The 22,823-nt window shown below is 46.0% G+C and overlaps 1 protein-coding gene across 3 annotated transcripts in view; it reads left to right on the top strand.

Moving 5' to 3' along the window:
- CAMSAP1 (calmodulin regulated spectrin associated protein 1) overlaps nt 1-22,823 on the top strand; it is an 89,995-nt gene that overhangs the window by 51,991 nt on the left and 15,181 nt on the right. For 2 of the 3 annotated variants that reach the window (XM_053563945.1, XM_053563935.1), the window contains 6 exons: nt 2,071-2,212; nt 9,317-9,456; nt 9,555-9,651; nt 18,848-19,022; nt 21,366-21,457; nt 21,924-22,008. In XM_053563945.1, coding sequence (XP_053419920.1) covers nt 2,071-2,212; nt 9,317-9,456; nt 9,555-9,651; nt 18,848-19,022; nt 21,366-21,457; nt 21,924-22,008 — 731 coding nt within the window. The remainder of the gene's footprint in view (nt 1-2,070; nt 2,213-9,316; nt 9,457-9,554; nt 9,652-18,847; nt 19,023-21,365; nt 21,458-21,923; nt 22,009-22,823) is intronic. The other variant, XM_053563956.1, reaches the window with a different exon arrangement.

The raw sequence follows: 22,823 nt of genomic DNA, 5'->3' as shown, positions 1-22,823 counted from the left end.
AGGACAGGCTGTTGTGCTTCTCCTCGACATATATCAATAAGAAAGAAGGGGAAAGTTTTTAATGAATGTTGATAGATCTTTCAACTTCTTGAATCCCGAAGGACAAAGAACTACATATTAAAACAGTGACGTGGTTTAGGGGTTCACAGAATGCAGCTGTCCTGTGGGAAGTAAGGTTTCAGATGAGAGTTTTATAAAAACAGAAAAATGTGACCAAGAACAGTGACCCTTAAAATTTCTTTTATTAGATCGTTTATAACTGTCCTACTACAGTGTTCAGTAAATAGGCCAAGAGGATAAGTTTAGAAAGGTCTGATGAAGATTGTCAGGTTCTGAGGCTTAATTGAACACAGCTTAGAGTTTTAAAAGCACTGATTTGCAAGGCAGTGTACAAGCCACCCCAGACTCTTGTGGTTCAGGGAATGTTTTGCCTGATTTTAAACCCACACCATCCATCTTTAATCAAGAAACCATTTGCTTCACTGCATGGCTGTGGCCAATCACCATGTGTCTGCTGTCTCTGGAAGCCTGGCCTGGCGCATGCTGTGGTGCACTGCATGCTGGAACCCGTGGAGTTTGCACGCGTGGTACAGTATGAGGCGGGTTGTGTGTTGTAGAATGCGCTGTGGGTTCTGAGAAACAAGTTAAAGTGTGTTGAGACAGATTTTTCTGACATGAAGTAAGCCTTATCACTAAATTCAAAAGAATGTGTTGGAAATGTTTCATGTGAAACATCAATGTTGATTATCTGCACTGTGTTCCTACTGACATAGCAACTTGAAATCCTGATTCTAGGAACAATTTTCCTTCAAGTTGACTCACCTGGGTAACTCTCAGGAACTGACGTTTGTGCTACAACTGCTGGTTGTCTCCTCTAGTTGGCAGGGTCTGTCTCCATACTATGGAGAAACGTGCCTGTGGGAAGCCATTTTCCAAGCTGTGTCGTGGGCGTTAACACAGAACACTTGCGGGACTGGCAGGCTGTTTGGGAGCAGTGCCTGGGCCAGTGTCCTTCCCGGGCAGGCATGCGCGTGTCATGCTCTGGTAAATGGACACTTGCCCATGAGAGTGCGTCCAAGTGTGATGGGGCTTAGAGCACAAATGCAGTCCCTTTAAATGCCGAGGCTAGAAGCTGGGCACGATGGCTCATGCCTGAAATCCCTGCACTTTGGGAGGCTGAGGCAGGTGGATTGCCTGAGCTCACAGGTTCTAGAACAGCCTGAGCCAGAGCGAGACCCCATCTCTAAAAATAGCCAGGCGTGGTGGGCGCCTGTAGTCCCAGCTACTTGGGAGGCTGAGGCAAGAGAATCACTTGAGTCTAGGAGTTTGAGGTTGCCATGAGCTGTGACGCTATGACACTCTACTGTGGGCCACAAAGTGAGACTGTGTCTCAAAAAAAGAAAAAGAATAAATGCCGAAGCTGGAAGCCTGTGACAAATCTGACAAATTATCTGTTTTACAGCACACCATGCTGAGTTTAGTTTTCTGGTGCTTTGTTTCATTTCTTAGAGTGTGTAGTTGTTGTGTGATGAGAAATTTTGTCTACCTTGGTTTCTGAAATTTCTCAAACTATATATTAATGTTGTTTTGTGTTTTTTTTGTTGTTTGTTTTTTCTTTTTTTAATGGCTGAGGCTAATGATGATACTTAGAAAAGTCACAGTAACTTGGGTTTTCCAAGCATGAGGATACTCACCATTTAACTTGTTTCTCACTATTTATGGAGTGTCGGCTTTTGGTAGTATAGACGTGCGTGCTGTGTCCATTCCCATGTGCCTGCAAATGTGGCAGCCTCTACTTCCAGCGTCAGTTTAGAGTAAACTGGCCCTGGGTGTGTCTGGCAACTAATTGCTGTCATCCAGTGTAGCCATGAAGCCTAGTTCCCTGGTTCTTCACATACGTGTTCCAGGCAAAGTCCATAACCCAGACTTTGGGAACTCACGGGCGATTGTACTTGTTCTCCGTGTGTCCAGTCATGTTAATGTCAGCTCTCAACCCAGCCAGATGCCTCTGACATACACGGTCATGAAGAGGCATCCCACGCAGAGCCGTGTCCCTTTCATCAACTGCAGGTCCGCTACCGACGAGAGCACCTGTCTGCCAGGCAGTCACCCCACTTCCCGCTGCTGGAGGACCTGATGAGGGATGGCAGTGACGGTGCAGCTCTCTTAGCTGTGATCCACTATTACTGCCCTGAGCAGATGAAGCTGGATGGTGAGTGCAGTTCACGCCCCACCCCCCACAGTCTTGATGGCCTAGCAGCAAATCAGCGTGCCCCATCCACACATTACCATCAAAATAGAGAGCAACACTGGCCCCTCACTGTCAGGGGGATGTGCTCCCCTCTGCCCGCTGCCCATGTGTTATCTCTGAAGGAATCTATTTCCAGAGTATTTGGGTAGTGGGTTGTTAAAGTATTTATGACTTGACTTCTGTTTCAGAATGGGTAGGAATTTTTTTAATCCTTCCTAAATTGATTAAGAACACCTAGAACTTAGTTTGAGGATGGGAAAATTAATGCAAAATTCAGTCTGTTTACCAGCCATTTATACAGCTACCACACATTTGTTATTGGGGACAATCTGATGACAACATGTCTTTTTTGGGTGCTCAAACCTAATGGTCAGGAGAGAGGTGTGAACGAGAGTGTCAACAGTGTGACAGTGGGTGTCTGGGCAAGGGTGGTGGGAACATGAGTTCAGATTTAGGTTTTGCCAAGCACCTTTTGGAAGTAGGTAGATACAGGGCCGAGAGGGGCTCCCAGGCTAACACCCCATGGGGGAACATTTGTGCCAGACTTGGTCACTGGATGGCTTGAGCTGTGCTGCCACCCTCACTAGTTGCTCAGCTTGCAGATGGCATGTCCTGGGACTCCCCTGCCTTTATGACAATGTCATCACTTCTTCCCGAAGATCCCCCTGGTTCTGTGTCTCTGGAGAATCCTAACTAATACACTCCCCCTCTAAAGTCTCTAATGCCTAGAAACCAAAGGAGGAACTTTGAATGGTTTCATGAACTGTAGAGGAAATTATGGTGGGATTTGCTGATGTGGGCTTGACTGGGGCCAGGATTTTATCTGTGTTACTCACTGGTCTATCCCACCATCTGAAATAGGGTCTGGCATAAATTGGTGTTGAGTAGAAATTGAATAAGTGAATGGCAAACTTGAGAACGTTCTGGGATGTAGCTCACAGTGCCATGTAAAGGGAGGCCTATCACCTCAGTGTGCAGGCCAGGAAATAAAGAAGTTTGAAATTAATGAACTGGGCATTAGAAAAAGAACAGGAAAGTTGAGGAAGGAAAAATGAGTTTTTTGACCATTTCTCTAGTCAAAAGTCACTCCAGAACAAGAAGAAGGAACTAAATTACAGATTCCAGTTTGGACGAAAGCAGGATCTATCAGGACTCGAGCAACAAGTCCTCTGGTGGAGAAGTGGTGAATGAAGTGCAAGGAAACCAAGCCGGCCAGTAGGGCCACCCTGTGAGGCCCTGGGCAGCACGTGGCAGCACCAGGGGTAGGTGGGCCACCGCAGCTAAGCTAGGGGGATGCTGGGGGTGGGTTCCTCATGAGCAGTAAGAGCCCAGCTGTACATTTCTGCTCCCTGCACACCCTCGGGAGATAGGAGATGCTCTCTAGGGAACCTGAGGCAGACCCCAGGCCGAAGGGCAGGCTGGAATGAGGTGACTTAAAGAAATCAGGGCTGTCATGTAAAATTCTTCATACTGGGAGGTGAGAATGGCCCTCCTGGTTCACTCTGCTTAGCTCCACGGTGCCGATGTGCTCCACACACCGAGCAGGCTCCTCTGCAGGTGCTTGATGACCTCGGCAAAGCCTACGCCCCGCTGCTTCCCTCTTGACGGTGAATGGCTGCCAGAGAGCCCCTGATATTTGAGGAAAGCCACTGACTTGAATGAGAACCGAGGAGAGACAGATTGTACTGGTGGGCAGGAGAGGGCATCAGAGACAGGCACGGGGCCTGGAGCTGGAGCAGGCCCTGGGAAGAGCCTCTGAACCATGCCTGGAGTGATTGTACTTAGAGGAGCTCTGGGAGGAGACGTTTGGTTGCTGAAATGTGCTAAGGCACTAATGTGCTACATGGCAGAGCTGAAGAAATCTCTCATAAAGTGGAACAGACAAGCAGCGATGGGAAATAAGTAAGTGCGGTGAAAAAAATCAAAGGATCAGCCGAGGAAGAACGAGAACAGAAAAAGCAGGAGAGAAGAATGTAGCCAAGAGAAAGTACAGAATGTGCCCAAGTATACTCAAGGCAGGGTAGTAGGACCCACTGGGTAACAGGACTGCTGAAGAAGGCTGCAGCAGAGCATGCTAGGGTTACTGCGAGGGACCAAGCAGGTCACCAGGACAGGGCCCGATGATAGCAGGCAGCAGTCCAGGAAGCAGGACAGCTGGATGGCTCCCCCACCTCCCGTGCCGGGGAGAGTGACTCCGTCTAGGGTGGGTGACCATCACAGGGAGGTGGCTTGAAGCTCATGTACTGGCTTTTCTGGGGGTGATCCCAGGAGCACGCATGGACAAAAGCTAGGAAGGGGCAGGTGGGCCACCACAGCTAAGCTAGGAAGCAACAAAGTTTGTGGAAACTGTGGCAAACATTGAATCTCAGAGGGACAGAGCCATGCGGGCAGAAACAGGGATGCTGCAGGGCCCAGCGCGGGGACAGATGCAGAGACTGACTCTGAACTTGCACATGTCCTGCTGTGTGGACTGCAGGGAATGACTGGGACACCTGGGCAGCAGTCTTCCACATAGCCTGCCCCTCAGTGACAGGCTGGGGATGTGGCACAGTGTCCTCTTACCAAGGTGAGTGTCAGTCCACAAGCTGGAAGATAGTGGGGTGGAACGAGCAGAGAACTATTTTCTCAAGGTTGTTCAAAAACATTGCTTGGCTTTTTAAAGACAATATATACTATTAAAAAATAAAAACTTTTTTATGAATTCAATATCAAAAATTAATAAAATAAAAAAAAATAGGCTGGGTGTGGTGGCTCATTCCTGTAATTCCAGCACTCTGGGGGCCAAGACAGGTGGATCACTTGAGCTCAGGACTTCAAGACCAGCCTGAGCAAAAGAGCAAGACCTTGTCTCTAAAAATAGCTGGGTTTTGTGGCAGGGACCTGTAGTCCCAGCTACTTGGGAGGCTGAGGCAAGAGAATCACTTGAGCCCAAGAGTTTGAGGTTGCTGTGAGCTAAGACACCACGGCACTCTACCGAGGGTGACAAAGTAAGACTCTGTCTCGAAAAATAAATAAATAAAAATGGAAAACTGGGCAGCATCTGTGCTCAGTGGGTAGGGTGCCGGCCCCATATACCATGGGTGGTGGGTTCAAACCCGGCCCTGGCCAAACTGCAACAAAAAAATAGCCAGGCACTATGGCGGGTGCCTGTAGTCCCAGCTACTCGGGAGGCTGAGGCAGGAGAATCACCTAAGCCCAGGAGTTGGAGGTTACTGTGAGCTGTGTGATGCTACAGCACTCTACCAAGGGCAATAAAGTGAGACTTTGTCTCTACATACATAAATAAATAAATAAATAAATAAATAAATAAATAAATAAATAAAAATGGGAAACTTGTAGAGAATATATAAAGTTAAAAGCTACTTTTAGTAAAGGATTAATAAAGTAGATTATCTTCTGGAAAGATCAGGAAATGACAAAAATAATGTAGAGACTAAGAGGATATAAATACAGATTCAGTAGCTACTAAAATAAGGAAAGTACTGAGGATACTCACGTGTAGTGTACGTTTGAAATGTTAGATGACATGGACAATATTTTGTTGGACCCAGAAGAGATGGGGAACGTGACCAGGTGAGAACGTGACCAGGTGGGCCCGTAGCTGCTCAGTAAGTGGCCTCAGCAGTCACAGGGCATGTCCACATGGACTGACTTTTACTGGGCTGTTTCCCCAGAAACTGTCCCAGAGAATAGGAGAAGTTGGAGTTGCTGCTAGCTTTTTGTAAGAGGAGATTATTCCCTGATACCAAGAGCAGACTACAAGAAGAGAATTGTGGGCCAGTGTTCCTTATAAACGTGGAAAATCCCCCATGCGGTACTGCAAAGCAGGGATTCAGCAGTCGAGCAGGGTCCGAAGCACTCTCCTCAGTAAGCACAGAGAGAACGTTTTGGAAACCGCTCCCGCCCTGTGGGGTCCTGACTTGACTGACCCAGCAGTGTGTGGCCCTGGTGCACTGCAGGCGTTTGTGGGGGAGACCGCAGTTGGGGCTGGGGGAGGAGTCTGAGAACCCTGGTTTCAGCTTGTTGTGATGTCTGTCTACAGGGACTGAGATGTACTTGGGAATAGGTACGAGACAACAGAGATGGAAGGTAAAGGTGAAAGATGTAAAATATGTTTTTAAAATGTAAGAAAGAAACAAACTTTTCCGTAATTTTTGGATGAAGACTTAAATGATAGTCTTAGATGCCAAGAATGAGTATCACGAAAATTGTGATTTCTCCAGATTGTTTTGTAAAGTTGTTGCCAGTCCTAGAGATACTTTTGCCTTCACAGAAATTGACTTGGGATTGGACAGTTGGTATGGATGAGTGAGGGTCAAAAGAGCAAGGTTAACACATTGTAACATTCCGTTTTGACACCAGTTTAAGTATACAGGATTGTTCCGGGGCACTCGTGTTGCCCTTTGCCCAGATCTCCCGGTAGCTGCCTTGTCACACCGTCAGGGAGTGATAAGAGGGCAAAGGCATTGCTGCAGACCAGGAAAGCTGGCGGTGACCTCTCAGGTTAGCACTTGTCCCTTCTCATTCCGGGTCTTTGTGTTTCTTGACCTGGACGTTTTTGAAGAAAGGTTAGCCAGTTGGTTGAATGTCCCTTGACGGTCTGTCCCACGTTTCTTTGGATGTGTTCTGAGCGTGTCACTTGGGCACATACTTTTGGGACATCCCAGTGTCGTTGATACTACTTGTGCTCCTGTGGGTCAGGTGGTATGTGCTGGTTTTTTGCCCTTCTAAGGTTTCTATTTTTTGCTTTGTAGTGAATTAGTAACATGCGGGGAGAGGCTCACATTGCTCACACAGCCCTCACCTGCTGGTGCTGTCATCCGTGGATGGTTGCAGCCTCTGTGAGCACCCTAATGTGGGGAAGAGCTTTCCCCCCACCCGTTTTGTTTATGGGTTGATTTTATGTATCAGCATGGCTTCGTGGAGTCTTACTTTATTCAGTGGGTTATAATCCATTGCTTTTATAGTTTATTTTGTTGCTTAGTATCCCACTTTTCAGCCACATTAATTTTGAAGAACAAAAAAGGAAGGTACTTGCTGTACAAAAATATAAGTTGTGTTAAAGTTTATATTAGTTAGAACACTGAGGTTGCAGCTTGGGAATGGTCATGAGGACCAGAGGAACCACACATAGAAAAAGAAGAGAGATGCTAGTGGGGACCTGGTCCTGTGAGGTGAGCTCGCAGCCTGGTGGAGAGAAGGAATCTGGGCGGTTTGGACGTGTGGCAGGTGCTGTCTGCAGCCTCTCCCCATACGGGGCAGGATTAAAGAGGCAAACGGAACAGCAAGATCTAAGAACTTTGGGAAGAGAATATAGGAAAGTATTTTTGTGATGTTAATGTAGAGGTAGTTATTTAAATAGATTGTTATATTTAACATATTAAAATCTGTAACTTTTCTGTGACCAAAAGGACATTATAAACAAAATTAAATGATAAAAACTATTCCCATGAAAAATATTTGCAGCATATTTAAACTGATAAAGGATGGTCATACAATCCTTCTGTAACCATAGTACAGAAAGACTTCCTATCAGCCAATAAGAAAATAACACCTGAGAGGCAAAGGAAGAAGAGGCTTGCTTCCACAGAAGCTGTCTTAATAGCCTGTAAACATGGAGGAGTGAAACTACATAGGTAATCAGGGACCTGGTATTTCAGACACGAATTTCACACCTATTGAATTGGCAAAAATTAAAATGTACTACTGAGGTGGAGGGGTGCAGTGGTATCTGGGCCCAGCAGTGGAGAACAGTGTTGTGAGGTGCGTCTGGGAGGGGCGGGCGTGTGGCTCCTGGCCCAGCCAGTCCCTTTCTAGGCACACTCGGGCAGCAGGCACTCCCTGCATACACATGAGGGGCGCGTACGAGCTTGCTGTTGCAGCAGCTTTATCCTAGTGAAAGATTGTGAAATGCCACATGGCAGTTAGAATGAGTGACGAATTACCCCAGGGACATAGATCTACTTGAAAACATAATATTGAGTTTTGGGGGTAAAAACAGGTGATGCATTACAGAAATGGTAATGCATAGTTTGGTATCATTGCTGTAAATTTAGCAAAGCCAGGCAGCACTGCTGATAGGGACTGTGCGATGAGGTGCCTCAGCTGGAGGGGACAGGGACAGGGCCGGGGCTCCTGTAGTGTTTGCTACGTTTTATTTCTAAAACAAAAGATCTGAAATAGATATGATATGTGAGTAATATATCATAATCAGAATTTAAAAAAATATTCTTAGCAATATAAATGAGCACTGTTTGTTACTCGGCTTTTTAATAAGTTTTTCTTAGAAATAAAATTTAAGTTTTTTTCTTCAGATTCCTGTGTTTTAATGTGTGTATATTTACAAGCAGAAGAAGCTTAAGTCGCTGCTGTTAGTAACTTAGTCTTGAGCTGTGTCCTGCTGTCCTATCCGAGGCAGCCCCTACCCCTGAGGAGCAACTCCAGGCCCGACATCCCGCAGGGTGGTGTCGGTGCAGCATGGTCCTGCCCCAGGTGCCCACAGCCAGCTGCCCCCACTTCTTTACGGAAAGAGACTTGAGCTGTGCAGCCACTTAGTTTTTGTGGTTATTAAGATTCCTGTATCGTCACTGAATGGAATTGAACAAGCCCTCATTTAAATACATGGCTTTGCCTTCCCTCAACCCTTTGCAAACAAGGGAATGACCACCTGTGGGGGGGTTCTGATGGGTGAAAGAAATTTGGTTAAACATTGTTGCTCACATGTTGCAAGGCTCTTGTATAAACTAAAAATGGGATTGTTACTCATTTTGGAAGCTTAGTCTTAAAATCTAAGTGATTTCTGTTAGGTTTTATAGACTTTCCCCAGTTTTTTTCTTTGAGCATTTTTCTTTTATACTTAGTGTTAACTTGTAATATTTACTCGTAATGTTAACTTGTAATATTTACTATCCTCTTTAAATCTCTTAATGTCATTATTTTAAGTATCACTACTGCCTTTATTTAAAATGTTTTTGGTTCTGAATTTTATATATTTATACAGATACACATGCTTTTATGAAGTAGTATATCTTAATAATAAATTGTAATTTTCTTTTTATCTATTAGATATATGCTTAAAGGAGGTAACATCGATGGCTGACAGTTTGTATAATATTCGGCTTCTGAGGGAATTCTCCAATGAATATCTTAATAAATGTTTTTATCTTACGTTGGAAGACATGCTGTATGCTCCCTTAGTGTTGAAGGTAATAGTAAATTATTAAACACGCTGTTTAAAACTGTGTGTGTGAATAAGCTGCTTATCATGTTCTTGTTTATATTTTGTTTCTGTTTTTTCTTTTAGCCAAACGTCATGGTTTTTATTGCCGAGCTCTTCTGGTGGTTTGAGAATGTCAAACCAGATTTTGTTCAGCCCCGGGATGTTCAGGAGCTGAAAGACGGTAAGTGACAAACTTTCCATGAATTGGTAATGATTTCCTTGATAGGGTCCAAATACAGTATTCAGAAAGCATTCTTAAGTGGTTCCTCATTTTTTCTACAATGATGGTTTTTATATTTAGTTTCTTTTAGAAATACAGAGACCTGTGGCATAGCCTTAGTTTCTCGTTTGGTGCTTTTCCACTGTGGTCCACGCCACAGTCGCTCAGAGAGCAGTTTCCACTGTGCGGCCTGGGCCCCTTTCCTGGAGAGTCAGAATCCAAGGGATGGGCTTGAACAGTCTGGCGAAAAGCTTTCCAGGTGATTCTGATGAACTTCCTTGGTTAGGAAGTACCACTCTGCTTTATTCCGTGATGGCTGTTCTTGTTCTCCAGAATTCTTTTTCCCTCTAAATAAAACAAGGCCAAAAAAAAAAAAAAAAATTATCTGTTTATCACTGAGTGAAATAATCTGCCAGCCTTAACAATCTAGAAAGCTTTCAGGAGATAATAAAGGAGAGTGTCTTCACGATCTTGCATCAGGAAATGGTTTCTTATAAAGAATACAAAAATAGGCTCAGTGCCTATAGGTCAGCGACTCCAGCCAGGGCTGGCGGGTTCGAACCCAGACCAGGCCTGCCAAACAACAATGGCAACTACAACAAAAAATTGGGACCCCCCACTCCCACATACCCAATAACGTTATGGAAAGGTGCTCAACCTCCATAATCAGGGGTACACATGTTAACACAAGAGTGAGATGCTGATGATTCCAAACTTATGATGGTTTAACTTAAGATTTTTCGACTTTATGATGTATAAAAGCAGCATACATTCAGTCGCTACAGATGATTCTGTTTTTCACTTTCAGTTCAGTAACGTAAATGAGAAATTCAGCCCTTTATTAGGTAATAGGCTTTGTGTTGGGAATGTTAAGTGTTCTGAGCACATTTAAGCTCTGGTATTGTAGGTTAGGTGCATTAAATGCATTTTTGGTTTGCAGTATTTTTAACCAACAATGAGTTTATCAGGATATAACTCCAGTTCAGTTGAACATATTTTATATATATACACACATCCTCCAGGTTGGCAAAACAGCAATTGGGCAGTACTGGGTGTTGTAAAAAGTGTTCAGCAAGGCAACTTTCACCAAGAACGTGAATCAGAGCAGCCTCGTTGGAAAACGTTTACTGTTGCCTGGGCTGTGGTTGGTTTGCCTTTGGCTTAGCAAAGCCATCCCGTCGTGGACACTCAGAGAAGCATGCGTTTGTGCGTAGGGAGTTGGGGGTGGGGGGTGGCCATGCTCAGAGGGGCGGGCTCCTGGGCAGTGCGGGAGAAGCTCCCGAGTGTGCGTCTGTGGTCAGGTTGGGGTGAGCTGTGTTGCTGTCAAACTGCGGGGCACTGCCTGCCCTGGAAGCAGAGGCAACACAGCTGCAAGGCCGGCCTCAGGGATGTGGGGTTTTCTGTACCGAGAACTGGAAAGCAAGCAGAAGTATTTCTGAGGGAGAGAGACACATCACCCCTAGCCCTAACTGAGGGTGCTGAAAAAATGTACATACATTTTAAGAAAGGAAAAAACTATTAAAATTGTATTACTCAGTATATACCAGTAATAAAAGATGAACATAAGTCGTACTTAGCATGTCTTGTTGTAATTGCAGAAGTCTGATGTGATTTGAGTATTATAAATTTAATGCAGTTTTTCCCCCCTTTTAGCCTATCCCTAGGACATTTTGGTGTATGCTATGACAAATGCATGACCAAGGTGCTAGAGACCAGGAGAAAGAATTGGCTCCAAAGGAGAGTTATTTTCAGGCACAGTGGGGAGAGGGGGGGTACTTAGAGCCAGCGGGATAGCAGAGGAAACTGTGTCTGTGGAGCGGTCAGAGTTAGAGGGGTCTTGGCGGTGGTCCCTTCTCTTACCTATTGGTTCCTGGGAACAAGAAGTTGGAAGGGCCAGCAGTTTACTGTTTCCTCTGAGATGTGATACGGCCTCCCCTCTGCACCTCCTTGGCTGTGGTGTGTCCCTGGACTGACATAGCATTGTGGGTGACCCTGTGCCACTCCCTGCTCTGTCAGCCACGGGGCAGTGGTGTTGACTGGTGTTGACTGTGGCATGAAGGCCAATACATGGACACAGAACATCCATGGTCTTCTCTTGTCATGAGTTGCTGGCCCTTCCCAGCTGCTGCTGGGTAGATGGTTGGAGGTCAGCACTGGCCTCTAGTGGCTAATGGCATAGTCTGTGTGCATCTGAACAGACCCCATTAACCAGGCTGGGCTTTGTCCTTCGCTCTCCTGCAGGTGCTGTGGTGGTGGCTCATGGGGAGTCTGGGCCCTGTGCTTCTGCAGCTGGTGTCCCCTGGGCCTCTGCAGCCTCAGTCTGAGGGTGCTGCGTCTGTCTGTGGGCGCACTTGGTCTTATGTCCTGGAGTCAGTGGCTGGCAGAACAGGGTCCTGTTGTGCAGCTCTGGGCGTGAGATCAGTGGGTGTCCTGTGATCAAAGCCCTGGTCTTTGCCAGTGCCTATTCATTGCCCAGCAGCCTTCTTGTTGGAAGGTGTGTGATTCTCGTGGCCCCAGAGTCCCAGGATCCAGTGTCGTGTCCTCCCTCCAGACTTGCTGTAGACGCCACGTGTCATGGCGTCATGTGGCAGCTGTGATTCTATGGGGTCTGCTGGATTGCACGGCCCAGGGGCAGGGTTTCCCTGTGCCTTGGGCCAAGCCTTCTAGGCCTTTTTGGGTCAGAGCAGGATGCCCAGGTACAGTGTGCTCCCTCCAGATCCAGAGGCATCACAGGCAGTGCTGGGGAAACACTGATGAAGAGAGGCATGGGAGAGGCTTTTTTTTTTTTTTTTTTTTTTTTTTTTGAGACAGTCTCATTTTATTGTGCTTGGTAGAGTACTGTGGCGTCACAGCTCACAGCAAACTCAAACTCTTGGGCTCAAGTGACTCTCTTGCCTTAGCCTCCCAAGTAGCTGGGACTGTGGGCGCCTGTGATAGCACCCGGCTATTTTTAGAGATAGAATCTTGCTTTAGCTCAGGCTGGTCTCAAACTCACGAGCTCAGGTGATCTGCCCATCTTGGCCTCCCTAGGATTATAGGCGTGAGCACAGGGGCAGCTTCTGTGGGAAGGGTAAATGGGTTTGTTTCTTCAGGAACAAGGAGGTGGCTCGTGGGCAGGGCTGGTGGGGAGGTTTGCAGTGACCTGTGCTGTGCTTCCCTGCTGCTGGTGCCTTCCTAGGAAGTTTCTGCCTCTGGTCAGATAAGGGAAAGCTGCTTTCTGTGTCTGTTGGACAGTGTAAGTCTTCAGGTTGAAGTACCTTTTTATACCACTAGGGTGTGATCTGGATCCTTCCAGCATGGAGTTCTGAATTCCTGCCCGACATCTGTTGTAGCCAGGTCATCCTTCCTGGTCTCTTCTCATGGTACAGGCTAACTAGTGCCCTTCCCACTGTGTTCTCCCTGGGGAAGTGGTACTCTTTCCCATTTCCGTGACTGCTGGTCCCATGGCTGCCCCCCCAGCCCCCCCCACCCCCAGCCTGTCTCCTCCCCTGCCTGCCATTCATTTCAGTGATGGTGGCTACCTGGGTTTGGAGGGGTCCATGCAGCCGCCTGGCCTCTCTCTCAGGAAGCTCAGCTCCCGTGCTCGTGTCGCTCCCAGTGGTTACTGCCCCTGTGCCCTGCTGCTCAGGCAGCCCTGGTGCACGGAAGAGGCCACTGGGGGGCTGCGCACTAGTGCCCCTCCGGCCTCATGTCCCTTCCTCTGCAGGCTCACCATGTGTTCCAGGCACCACCCGCTCCTCTGAGCTTGCAGCCTGGCCTCTGAGGTCTGTGCTGGTTCGGTGGTTCCCCTTGCTTGGTAGGGGCCTCCTGTGAATGTGTGTACTGTGTGCTGGTGCTCATGCTGAGACTGATGCCCCGGCTGCTTCCTCTCGGTACCCTTACCCAGCCCTCAGAGGCCAGGCACACATGTCCTCCCTGGGCCGCTGCTTGGGCCTGCTGGCTGCATCCTGCAGCTTCTTGGAGGGGTGTCCCTTTCCTCCCTGGCACAGGTTTTGCTGGATGTCACCAGTTATAGGCCCAGTGACAGGGAGGGAAGATTAAAATTAAGATTAAAGTTGTGTCTATTTAATGTGCACAGATGATGATTTGATCTCCGTGTATCCTGTGTGCTAAGGACACTTCCGGGCTCCTTTAGCAGATTCCAAGTAGATAGTACAATGTTATTAACCATAGTCCCCATGCTGTTCTTTTGGTCCCAAGAAATTATTGGTTTTACAGCTGAACTTTGTACACCCTGACCCCTGCTTCCTGCTGCCCTGACCCCAGAGCAGCTGTTCCAGCCTCTGCTGCTCTGAGTTTCCAGGGCCCATGCGTGTGAGGTGCTCAGGCAGCATGTCTCTGTCTGTCATGTCCTCCAGGTCCCTTTGGGACAGGGTTTTCTCCTCTGTTTGAGTGTGTGCATCAGGTTCTTTCTCCATCACCACAGGCAGGCTGCGTGGTCTTGGTTGCATAGCACAGGTGACACTCATCTCCTTTGGGTGTGTACCTGAAGGAGGGATTGCTGGCTTGTATTTTTAATTTTTTGTGGAAGTTGCATAGTGTTTCTCATAATTGACTGTACAGATTTACATTCCCACAGTGTACAGGGGTTCCCTTTTTTCCTATATCCCCACCAATACTTATCTAATAATAGCCAGCCTGACAGGTGTGGTTCTGATTTGTATTTCCCCAGTTCCTGTACTATTGGCCATTCATATGTTTTCTTTGGCAAAATACGTATTTAATACCATAGGCTACCTTTAAGTCAGATTATTTGTGTTTTTGCTATTGAGTTGGTTATGTATTTGCTTTTTCTTTTTTTGTAGAGACAGAGTCTCACTGTACCGCCCTCGGGTAGAGTGCTGTGGCATCACACGGCTCACAGCAACCTCTAACTCTTGGGCTTACGCCATTCTCTTGCCTCAGCCTCCCAAGCAGCTGGGACTACAGGCGCCCGCCACAACGCCTGGCTATTTTTTTGTTGCGGTTTGGCCGGGGCTGGGTTTGAACCCGCCACCCTCAGCATATGGGACCGGTACCCTACTCACAGAGCCACAGGCGCTGCCCTATTTTATTTTTATTTTTCATTACAGCTTTGTAGTATGAAGTGTAGAGTGTAATCTGAAATCAGGAAGCATTGATCCCTTCCTCTTGTTCTTCCTGTTCAAGAGTGCCTTGGCTGTGTCAGGTCTTTTGTGGTTCCATAGGGATTTTTGTATTGTTTTTCTGTGAAAGTGCCATTGAAATTTTGATAGGGATTGCGTTGAATCTGTAGATCACATTTGATAGTATCGCTGTTTTAACAATATTAATTCTTTGAATCTATGAACATGGGGTATCTTTACATTTATCGTGTTATCTCTGTTTTATAGTTTTCAGTGTACAGATCTTTCATCTCTTTGGTTAAATTTATTCCTAAGCATTTTGTCCTTTTTGATGGTATCATAAATGGGATTGTTTTCTTAATTTCTTTTTCATATAATTCGTTATTAGCACATAGGAACATACTGATGTTTGAATGCTGATTTTGTAGCCTGCAGTTTTACTGAATTCATTTATTCTAGCAGTTACTTTATAGCTTTTGGGTTTTCTACATACAATATTGTCATCAGCAGAGACACTTTTATTTCTTCCTTTCTGGTTTGGATGCCTTTAACATTTTATTTGCTCTGACTCGAAGTTGCAGGACTCTGTTGCATAGAAGTGGGAGAGTGAGCACCTCACCTGTCCATGACCTCAGAGGAAAGCTTGCCCTCTCTCCCATCAGTCATGCTGTGTTGAAATAAGCTTGCTCTGTATCTGCTTTGTGTTGCTTTTTCTCTTTTATTATGAATAGATGTTGAACTTTGTCAAATGCTTTATGTGCGTCCTATTGAGATGTTTGTATGGTTTTTATCTTTTATTCTGTTAATGTATTTCGCAATGATTTGCATGTATTGAACCAACCTTGCATCCAAGGGGCACATCCCATATGGTCATAGTATAGAATCTTTTGGAGGAGGTGTCGAATTTGGTTTGCTGGCATTTTATTGAGGCTCTTTACATCTGTGGTCATCAGAAATAATGGCACACCTCCTTAGTGCTGCCTGAGCCTCGTTCTGTGTGAGTCTTGGTATGTTGTGTTTTCATTTTCATTTGTCTTGAGTGGTTTTTTAAATGTCCTCTTGGTTTCCTTTTGCCACGACAGTTGTTTAAGAGTGTGTTGTTTTGTTTCCACATATTTGTGGATTTTCCTGTTTTCTTGCAGTTATTGATTAGTAGTTTAATTCCATTGTGTCTGGAAATGATACTTTGTGTGATTTTGATCTTAAATTTTTAAAGACTTGTGTCCTAATACGGGGTCTCTCCTGGAGCTAGGGCAGTGGGCTGGCAGGTCTGCAAGGCTCAAGGCCAGCCTCCTGTACTCTGACGGATGTTGTACCCTAGTCAGTGGCCCTGAAGTCTCCTGCTTTCAGTATGTAAAGTGTTGCTTTATGTGCGCAGTCTGATGTTGCAGTTGTCCATCTTGTTGTTGAATCGACCCTACTTCACAAAGACCTCTGTCTCTAGACACAGTTTTGACTTGAAGTCTGTTCTGTCTGGGTAGAGTCATTCCTGCTCTCTCGGTTACCATTTGCCCACAGCGTCTTTTTAATCCTTCCCTTTGAGCCTCTCTGTGTCCCTCAGTCTGAGTGAGTTTCTTGTAGGCAGTGTGGATATTGTTGGGTCTAGGATTTTGATCTATTTGTCCACTCAATATTTTATGATTGGTGAGTCTAACCCATTTACATTTAAAGTAATTATCGCTAGGGAAGGACTTACCATACCATTTTGGTATCTGTTTTCTATTTGTCGCTTTTTAATCTCATGAAGTGAAACAGCATCTCTTGTAGTTTTTTTATTCCTCTTTCTTTCCTGGCGTCTTCATTTGTGGTGGTTTTTGTTGTTGTTGGTTTTCTGTAGATAACCTTTGTTTCATTTTTTTATTATGTGTAACTTTTATAGGTATTTTTGTAGTTCTACAGGGCTTACATAAGATCTCCTATAACAATCTTTTTGTTTTTGGAGACAGAGTCTCACTTTGTCGCCTGGGTAGAGTGCTGTGGTATCATAGCAACCTCAAATTCTTGGGCTTAAGTTGATTCTCTTGCCTCAGCCTCCCGAGTAGCTGGGAACAGGTGCCCGCCACAGTGCCTGGCTAGTTTTCCTGTTTTTAGCAGAGACAGGGTCTTGCTCTTGGTCAGGCTGGTCTTGAACTCCTGAGCTCAAGGGATCACTCACCTTGGCCTCCGGGTGTGAGCCACTGTGCCTGGCCATAATAGTATTTTAAATTGGTAATAACTTCACTTTTATACAAGAACACTCAGCTTATCCCTTCTACATTGCATACTATTAATGTCGTAATTCATAGCTATGTTATGGAACCATTAACATAATTTAGAGTTGTTTAAAAATTGTTTTGTCTTGGGTGGCGCCTATGGCTCAGTGAGCAGGGCGCCGGCCCCGTATACTGAGGGTGGCGGGTTCAAACCCAGTCCTGGCCAAACTGCAACAAAAAAATAGCTGGGCGTTGTGGCGGGCGCCTGTAGTCCCAGCTACTCAGGAGGCTGAGGCAAGAGAATCACCTAAGCCCAGGAGTTGGAGGTTGCTGTGAGCTGTGTGACACCATGGCACTCTACCGAGGGCAATAAAGTGAAACTGTGTCTCTACAAAAAAAAAAAAAAAATTGTTTTGTCTTTTAACTTTTATAATTAAAAGCAGTTTATCCACTGTGGTCATTCGGTTTTTTACTTTGCCAATGTATTTCACACTTTGCTGTCTGGTACCCTCTTGTCTCAACTCGAAGAGCCTCCTGAGCCTGTCTTGCTGTGCGGTCCAGTGATGAGCCCTCTCATCTCTGCTGGGTGCAGTGTTCTTGACTGGGCTTGCTTTTCCTTTCGGCACTTTGAATATATTCATTCTCTTCTGGCCTGCAGATTTCTACTGAGAAATCTACTGATGGTCTGACAGTGGTCCCCATCTATGTGACGAGTTGCTTTTCTCTTGTTGGTTTCAAAATTCTCTTTGTCTTTGACTTTTGACAACTTGATTATACTGTATCTTGTGGCAGGGGCACCTGTCACCTTGAGAGAGAAGCCTTAGTGTCATCGACAGGCATGGGGCCAGTAGGGATGCTGAACTCTTAATATAAGAGAGGGGAGCCATGTTTTATAGGTACAGAGTTCCAGGGAATCGGGAACTTGAGATTTTCAGGGCCTAGAAGTCCATGTCTCACGCCCTTCTATCCAGGGCCAGCCTCCCTGGGTGTCACTCATTTCTAGTCCTGGCCAGCTGCTGGAGGGCACGTCTCAGTGCCCTTGGCTCTGTCCCTAGTGTCTGGTCATCTGTTCTGCCTCAGCCTTCCTTATCTCTTTGCTTAGTGCAAGCACTTGCCCCGTCGTCCTTCCCCTGCCTTCTCTTGTCTACGACACACCAGGTAGGATGTTCTCTCCACTGGTCACCACTAGTGGGGCCTCGGTCCTGGTTGGTCAGAGGGCTCCATCTCTTACCTTCTTGAGCTGTTCCTGACACTCCACCTGCCACAGGCCAGTTGTGGGAAGGAGCTCCAGAGACAGAGTCAGTGCTCAGGTCTGAGCCTGCAGCGGGTGGACCAGCAGGCCTGGGCCTCAGGAGAGTGGGGTATAAGCCACCAAGTGCCTTCCCAACCCCTCAGGTGGCAGGGGCTGTAGCTACCTGCCACAGCAGCCACCTGTTGCTGGCCCAGGTGAGGCCTTTCTGACCCTGCCGAGGCAATGGGCCTCCCTTAAGAGGGCTGGGTTGTGTGGCGTCTGGTCCAGCATCAGGCCTGCTCGGGGCGGCACACTGGTTTGGAGCGGTCCACCAATGGAGAGCTTTGGGGTGGGCACTGGGTGCTGGAGATCAAGACGGAACCTGTCAGCTGGGCCATGTCACCTGTCAGTTCTTCTCGTTCTAGTCTGTGCTGCATCTTTTAATTTCGATATTTATTGTGGTATATTTATTGTATTATTATAGAATACATTTATTAAACTTGAAACCAATTGTTATGGAGAAGTTTGGTTTCTGGTAGAAGTTAAATTACTTTAATGCTTGTAAATGCTGCAGGGCTTTTTCTGTGCTTCTTGCTAGCTTTGTAAATAACTGTAAATAACATATTTTTGTAAAATTGCTATTTCTGTAGCTAAAACAGTGTTACATCAAAAAAGCACCCGGCCTCCTGTACCTATCTCCAACGCAACCAAACGCAGTTTCCTGGGCAGCCCTGCTGCGGGGAGCCCAGCAGACCTGCAGCCCCCCTTGCAGCAGGTGGAAGGCTGCCCCAGACACTCCCTGCACCCCGAGGAGCCTGAGTACCTGTAAGTCTGTCCACTTTCAGGGTTAGTTCACCATCTGGTGTCTCTTTTTGTGTTAGTCTAAAATCTTAACTGATACTATCTTTTTGTAAATAAGTAACAAAAAATACAAAGAGTAGCTTGTGGAAGTGTGTCCTCCTGTCCTGCCCACTCGGTCCCCTCCCAGAGGCTGGGAAGGATTCTGGCCTTTTATGTCCGCTGGCTCAAAATTCTTTAAAGGCTGTACACCCAGTTCTAGCACTATTTATAGAAAAGGCATTTCTCTATTCTCTTTCCCCACCGAGTATCACACTTTTTAAAAAGTCATCTAAAGATCAGAAAAGTTGAATTGATACTTTAAATTTGCTTTGTATAGTCTAGTAGATTATAAGGAGTGAAATGTTTTTGCATTTCAAGTAATGTAAATTTTTTGCTCTCAAAGATTACCAATAAAGAATATCAATTTCCTTCATTGACTTCAGGGAACGGTTTGATTCTGGTGAAAAAATATATAGAGCTGTTCAAAGGCTGGTTTAAAAACGTGTTTCTTGAAAATGAGTCATCATCATCAAGACCTAATTTGGATGACTATCTGGAGTAGATGGCTCCCAGAGTGCAGGAACCTGCCCTAGGAGCAGGCGTGACCTTCACTACTGTGTGGCCGGCTGTGTGCTCAGGAGCCTCTGAGGCTCCTTCCAGCCAGAAGCCCAACCTGCGTGGGTAGGAGATGCTTCTAAAATGGAAAAACATTGTTAACACGTGGAGATAGAGTTGGGGTTTAAGATTAAAACAACATTTGTAAGCAACTTTAAATGAACGATTCAGTGAGGCAGTGTGGTGTAATGTAGATTCTGCTGTTGCAGGTTGTGTGAGAGGGCAGGCTGACCCCATGTGGCAGGGTCAGGTGTGGTGCTGTCGGAGTGAGGACGGAGGGGTCTTGAGAAGCCCTAGGTTTGCGTCTTGAGAAGTGGCACAGGCAGTGCTATTTCTTGAGGGCTGAGATTTTGAGGGGGCACAGGCCTGGGTGTAGGTTGCTACCAAGGTAGGAGTTTAGACATGTTTGGTGAGGAGGTGCTTTGAGACAGGCTGTCCCCAGACACGGAGCAGAAGTGGAGGCCATGGCTTCTAGAGGCCAGAGCTGCACGCACACGTGGAGGATCACTGTGGACACTCAGCGTCCTTTCTCTGCCTTTTGCTTTTCCATTATCACGTCCAGCACGTGCATTATGTAAAGGAAGCTGTCGTATACACATGCTGCTTCGGGACCTGCTGTTCCCACCTCCCAGCACATGGCACGCGTTTCCCATTCTGAGTACCTTCCATGGTCTCACCAGCTGCATGCCTTCTGCAGCGTGGGGTGCCCACACAGCCGGCAGGGGTCATGCTGCTCCACCCACACACACGGCCCCGAGTTGTGATGCCTGTCCTCTGCCTGGCTGCTTGGGGTTTTCCAGGCCCTTGACTCTCTTTGCAGGCCCCCATCCCACTTCAGGCCTAGATGAGGTAGCAATAGCCCAGGGTGCTAAGCCATCTCCTACAAATCCCACCTTTGTGAATTATTCATTTACTATATTCTCTCCAAAGTGAAATGGAGTAACTTCCCTGTGGTGTGAATGTGCAGACTTCTGGGCACTGGTTCTGTGGGTGTCACCTTGATGAGGCTGGACCGGGCTGGGCACTTGTGGTCAGTACCCTCTGTGCAGACGCCATCCTCACTGTGGGGTGGCGTCTTCTTGCAGCCAGGGCATGCCTCTGCACTCCTGGGATGTAGTCCAAGAAGTAAAAAGGGGTTAATGCTTCAGAGCTTTTCTTGGGTGTTGCCAAGTTGTCCTCTCAAAACTCACATTTTTACATCCCCACCAGTACTGTGGGGGCATTCCTGCTTTTCTGTGAAGGGCTCACGTCCAGGTTTCTATTTTGTATTTTCAAAGCTGTGGTTAACACAGTGGGCTACTATCATACTCTGCCTCATCTCAAAGTTCTCTTTTTTAAAGTAGTAATGAGCATTTTTCAAAATCATGCTTTTTGGGTGATGATTTTTTTTTTCTTTCTTTTTTTTTGCTTATCTCAAGGGTAACCTTAATTGCATACTTGAATTTACTATTAAAATCTGAAACTGGCGGTATCACACATTAAAACCAGGAGGCAGTATGTCTCTATTTGCTGTTTGGGGATATCCATCCCAAGTTTGAAGTCCTTGGTATTCTCTTGATTTGTTTTTATGGTAATTAATTTTTCCCAAAGAATCTGGGTTACTCCCAGCTTGATGTGAGCTCGTGGTGGGCTCCGTCATTTCTTCTGCATTTGCTTTTGGACTTGCAGTTTGACAAGCCAGTGATTTTTCTCTCAACTTCTTCCCCCATTTAGTGGAAAAGGCACTTCTGCCTTTAACCCGCCTCACCCGTTGCTGCCACTGAGACAGAAACAGCAAAAGATGGCTCAGGGGGAGGACGCCCCGGGTAAGAGTGCTGTTTCCTCCTTAGCGTCCTTGTCCTCGATTGTTTTTCTTTTTACTGGTTAGTAAAATAGTAACTTCTCAAAGTTAAATAATCTTATTATGATACAGTAATTTTATTTAAAAAGACTATAGCAGAATAAATTTTAATTTGTATTGATGTACCTTAGAACTTATAGGCTAATAACCCTATATTTAAGCTAATAAATAAGTAGTATATACGAAATCGCTGTGTTTACATAAGCCACGGAACTTATATATATTGAAGTTTATTTATAGTTCTGGTTTTTTCATCATTGTGTTTTGGATTGATTACGACTGAATCACACGTTACTTACTGAACTGTTTTCCTCGGGGTATCGAATCATGATTCATTTCCTGGAGAAATGGTTGTCATACTGAAAGAATTTCACGTGGTGTAAAGTGGCTCCCTGACACTGACCGCGAGTGTTGTTTCCTTCCAACTGCAGATCAGCGGCATCGATCTAATTCTTTGACCCGAGTCGATGGTCAGCCTCGAGGTACAGCAATAGCGTGGCCAGAAAAAAAAACCAGGTGATTCTCTATATTTCTAAGATGTTTCTGCTTGGATTTTCCTTAGACTAAACAGCAATTCTGAGGATGTGGTCCAGGGATTTCTGAGGACCTCAGAGACCCTTTCAGGGAGCATCAAAATTATTATCGTAACAATACCAGAATGTTAATACGCCTTTTCCATTCCAAAGCTCTTGTGAGTGCACCATGGAATTTTCCAGAGGCTACACATGACGTGGTATTACAGTAGATAGAATCAGGTATGATGGTCCAGCCAGATACAAGAGTTATCAAAGTATAAAATAGTGCCACTCTGTGCTATAAACTTTTTTGGTTTAAGAAAATACATTTGGGGCAGCCCCCATACTCAGTGAGTAGGGCACCGGCCACATACACCAAGGCTGGCAGGTTCAAACCCAGCTCAGGCCGGCTAAAATAATAATGACAACCACAACAAAAAGATAGCCGGGTGTTGTGGGCGCCTGTAGTCCCAGCTGCTTGGGAGGCCAAGGCAAGAGAATCGCCTAAGCCCAGGAGTTGGAGGTTGCTGTGAGTTGTGATGCCACGGTACTCTACCCAGGGTGACAGCTTGAGACTCTGTCTCGAAAAAAAATGCATGCGTTTTTCACACAATGGACTTATTACTGTAATTTTTAATCAGTGTTTTAAAAAGTCTGAGTTTTAATTTGTAGTATGAGAGATTCTTATTGATGAATATGATAGTCAGAAGCTCTTTGGGGTCCTCAGTTATTTGTAAGGGTGTCCAGGGGTTCTGGGACTGTAATGTTTAAGAATCACAAAACTGGGCAGCACCTGTGGCTCAGTTGGTAAGGTGC

This window comes from Nycticebus coucang, chromosome 2 (genome assembly GCF_027406575.1).
Source record: "Nycticebus coucang isolate mNycCou1 chromosome 2, mNycCou1.pri, whole genome shotgun sequence".
NCBI lineage: Eukaryota > Metazoa > Chordata > Mammalia > Primates > Lorisidae > Nycticebus > Nycticebus coucang.
Note: the sequence above shows the minus strand (reverse complement) of the source record. Positions and strands in the feature narration are given on the sequence as shown.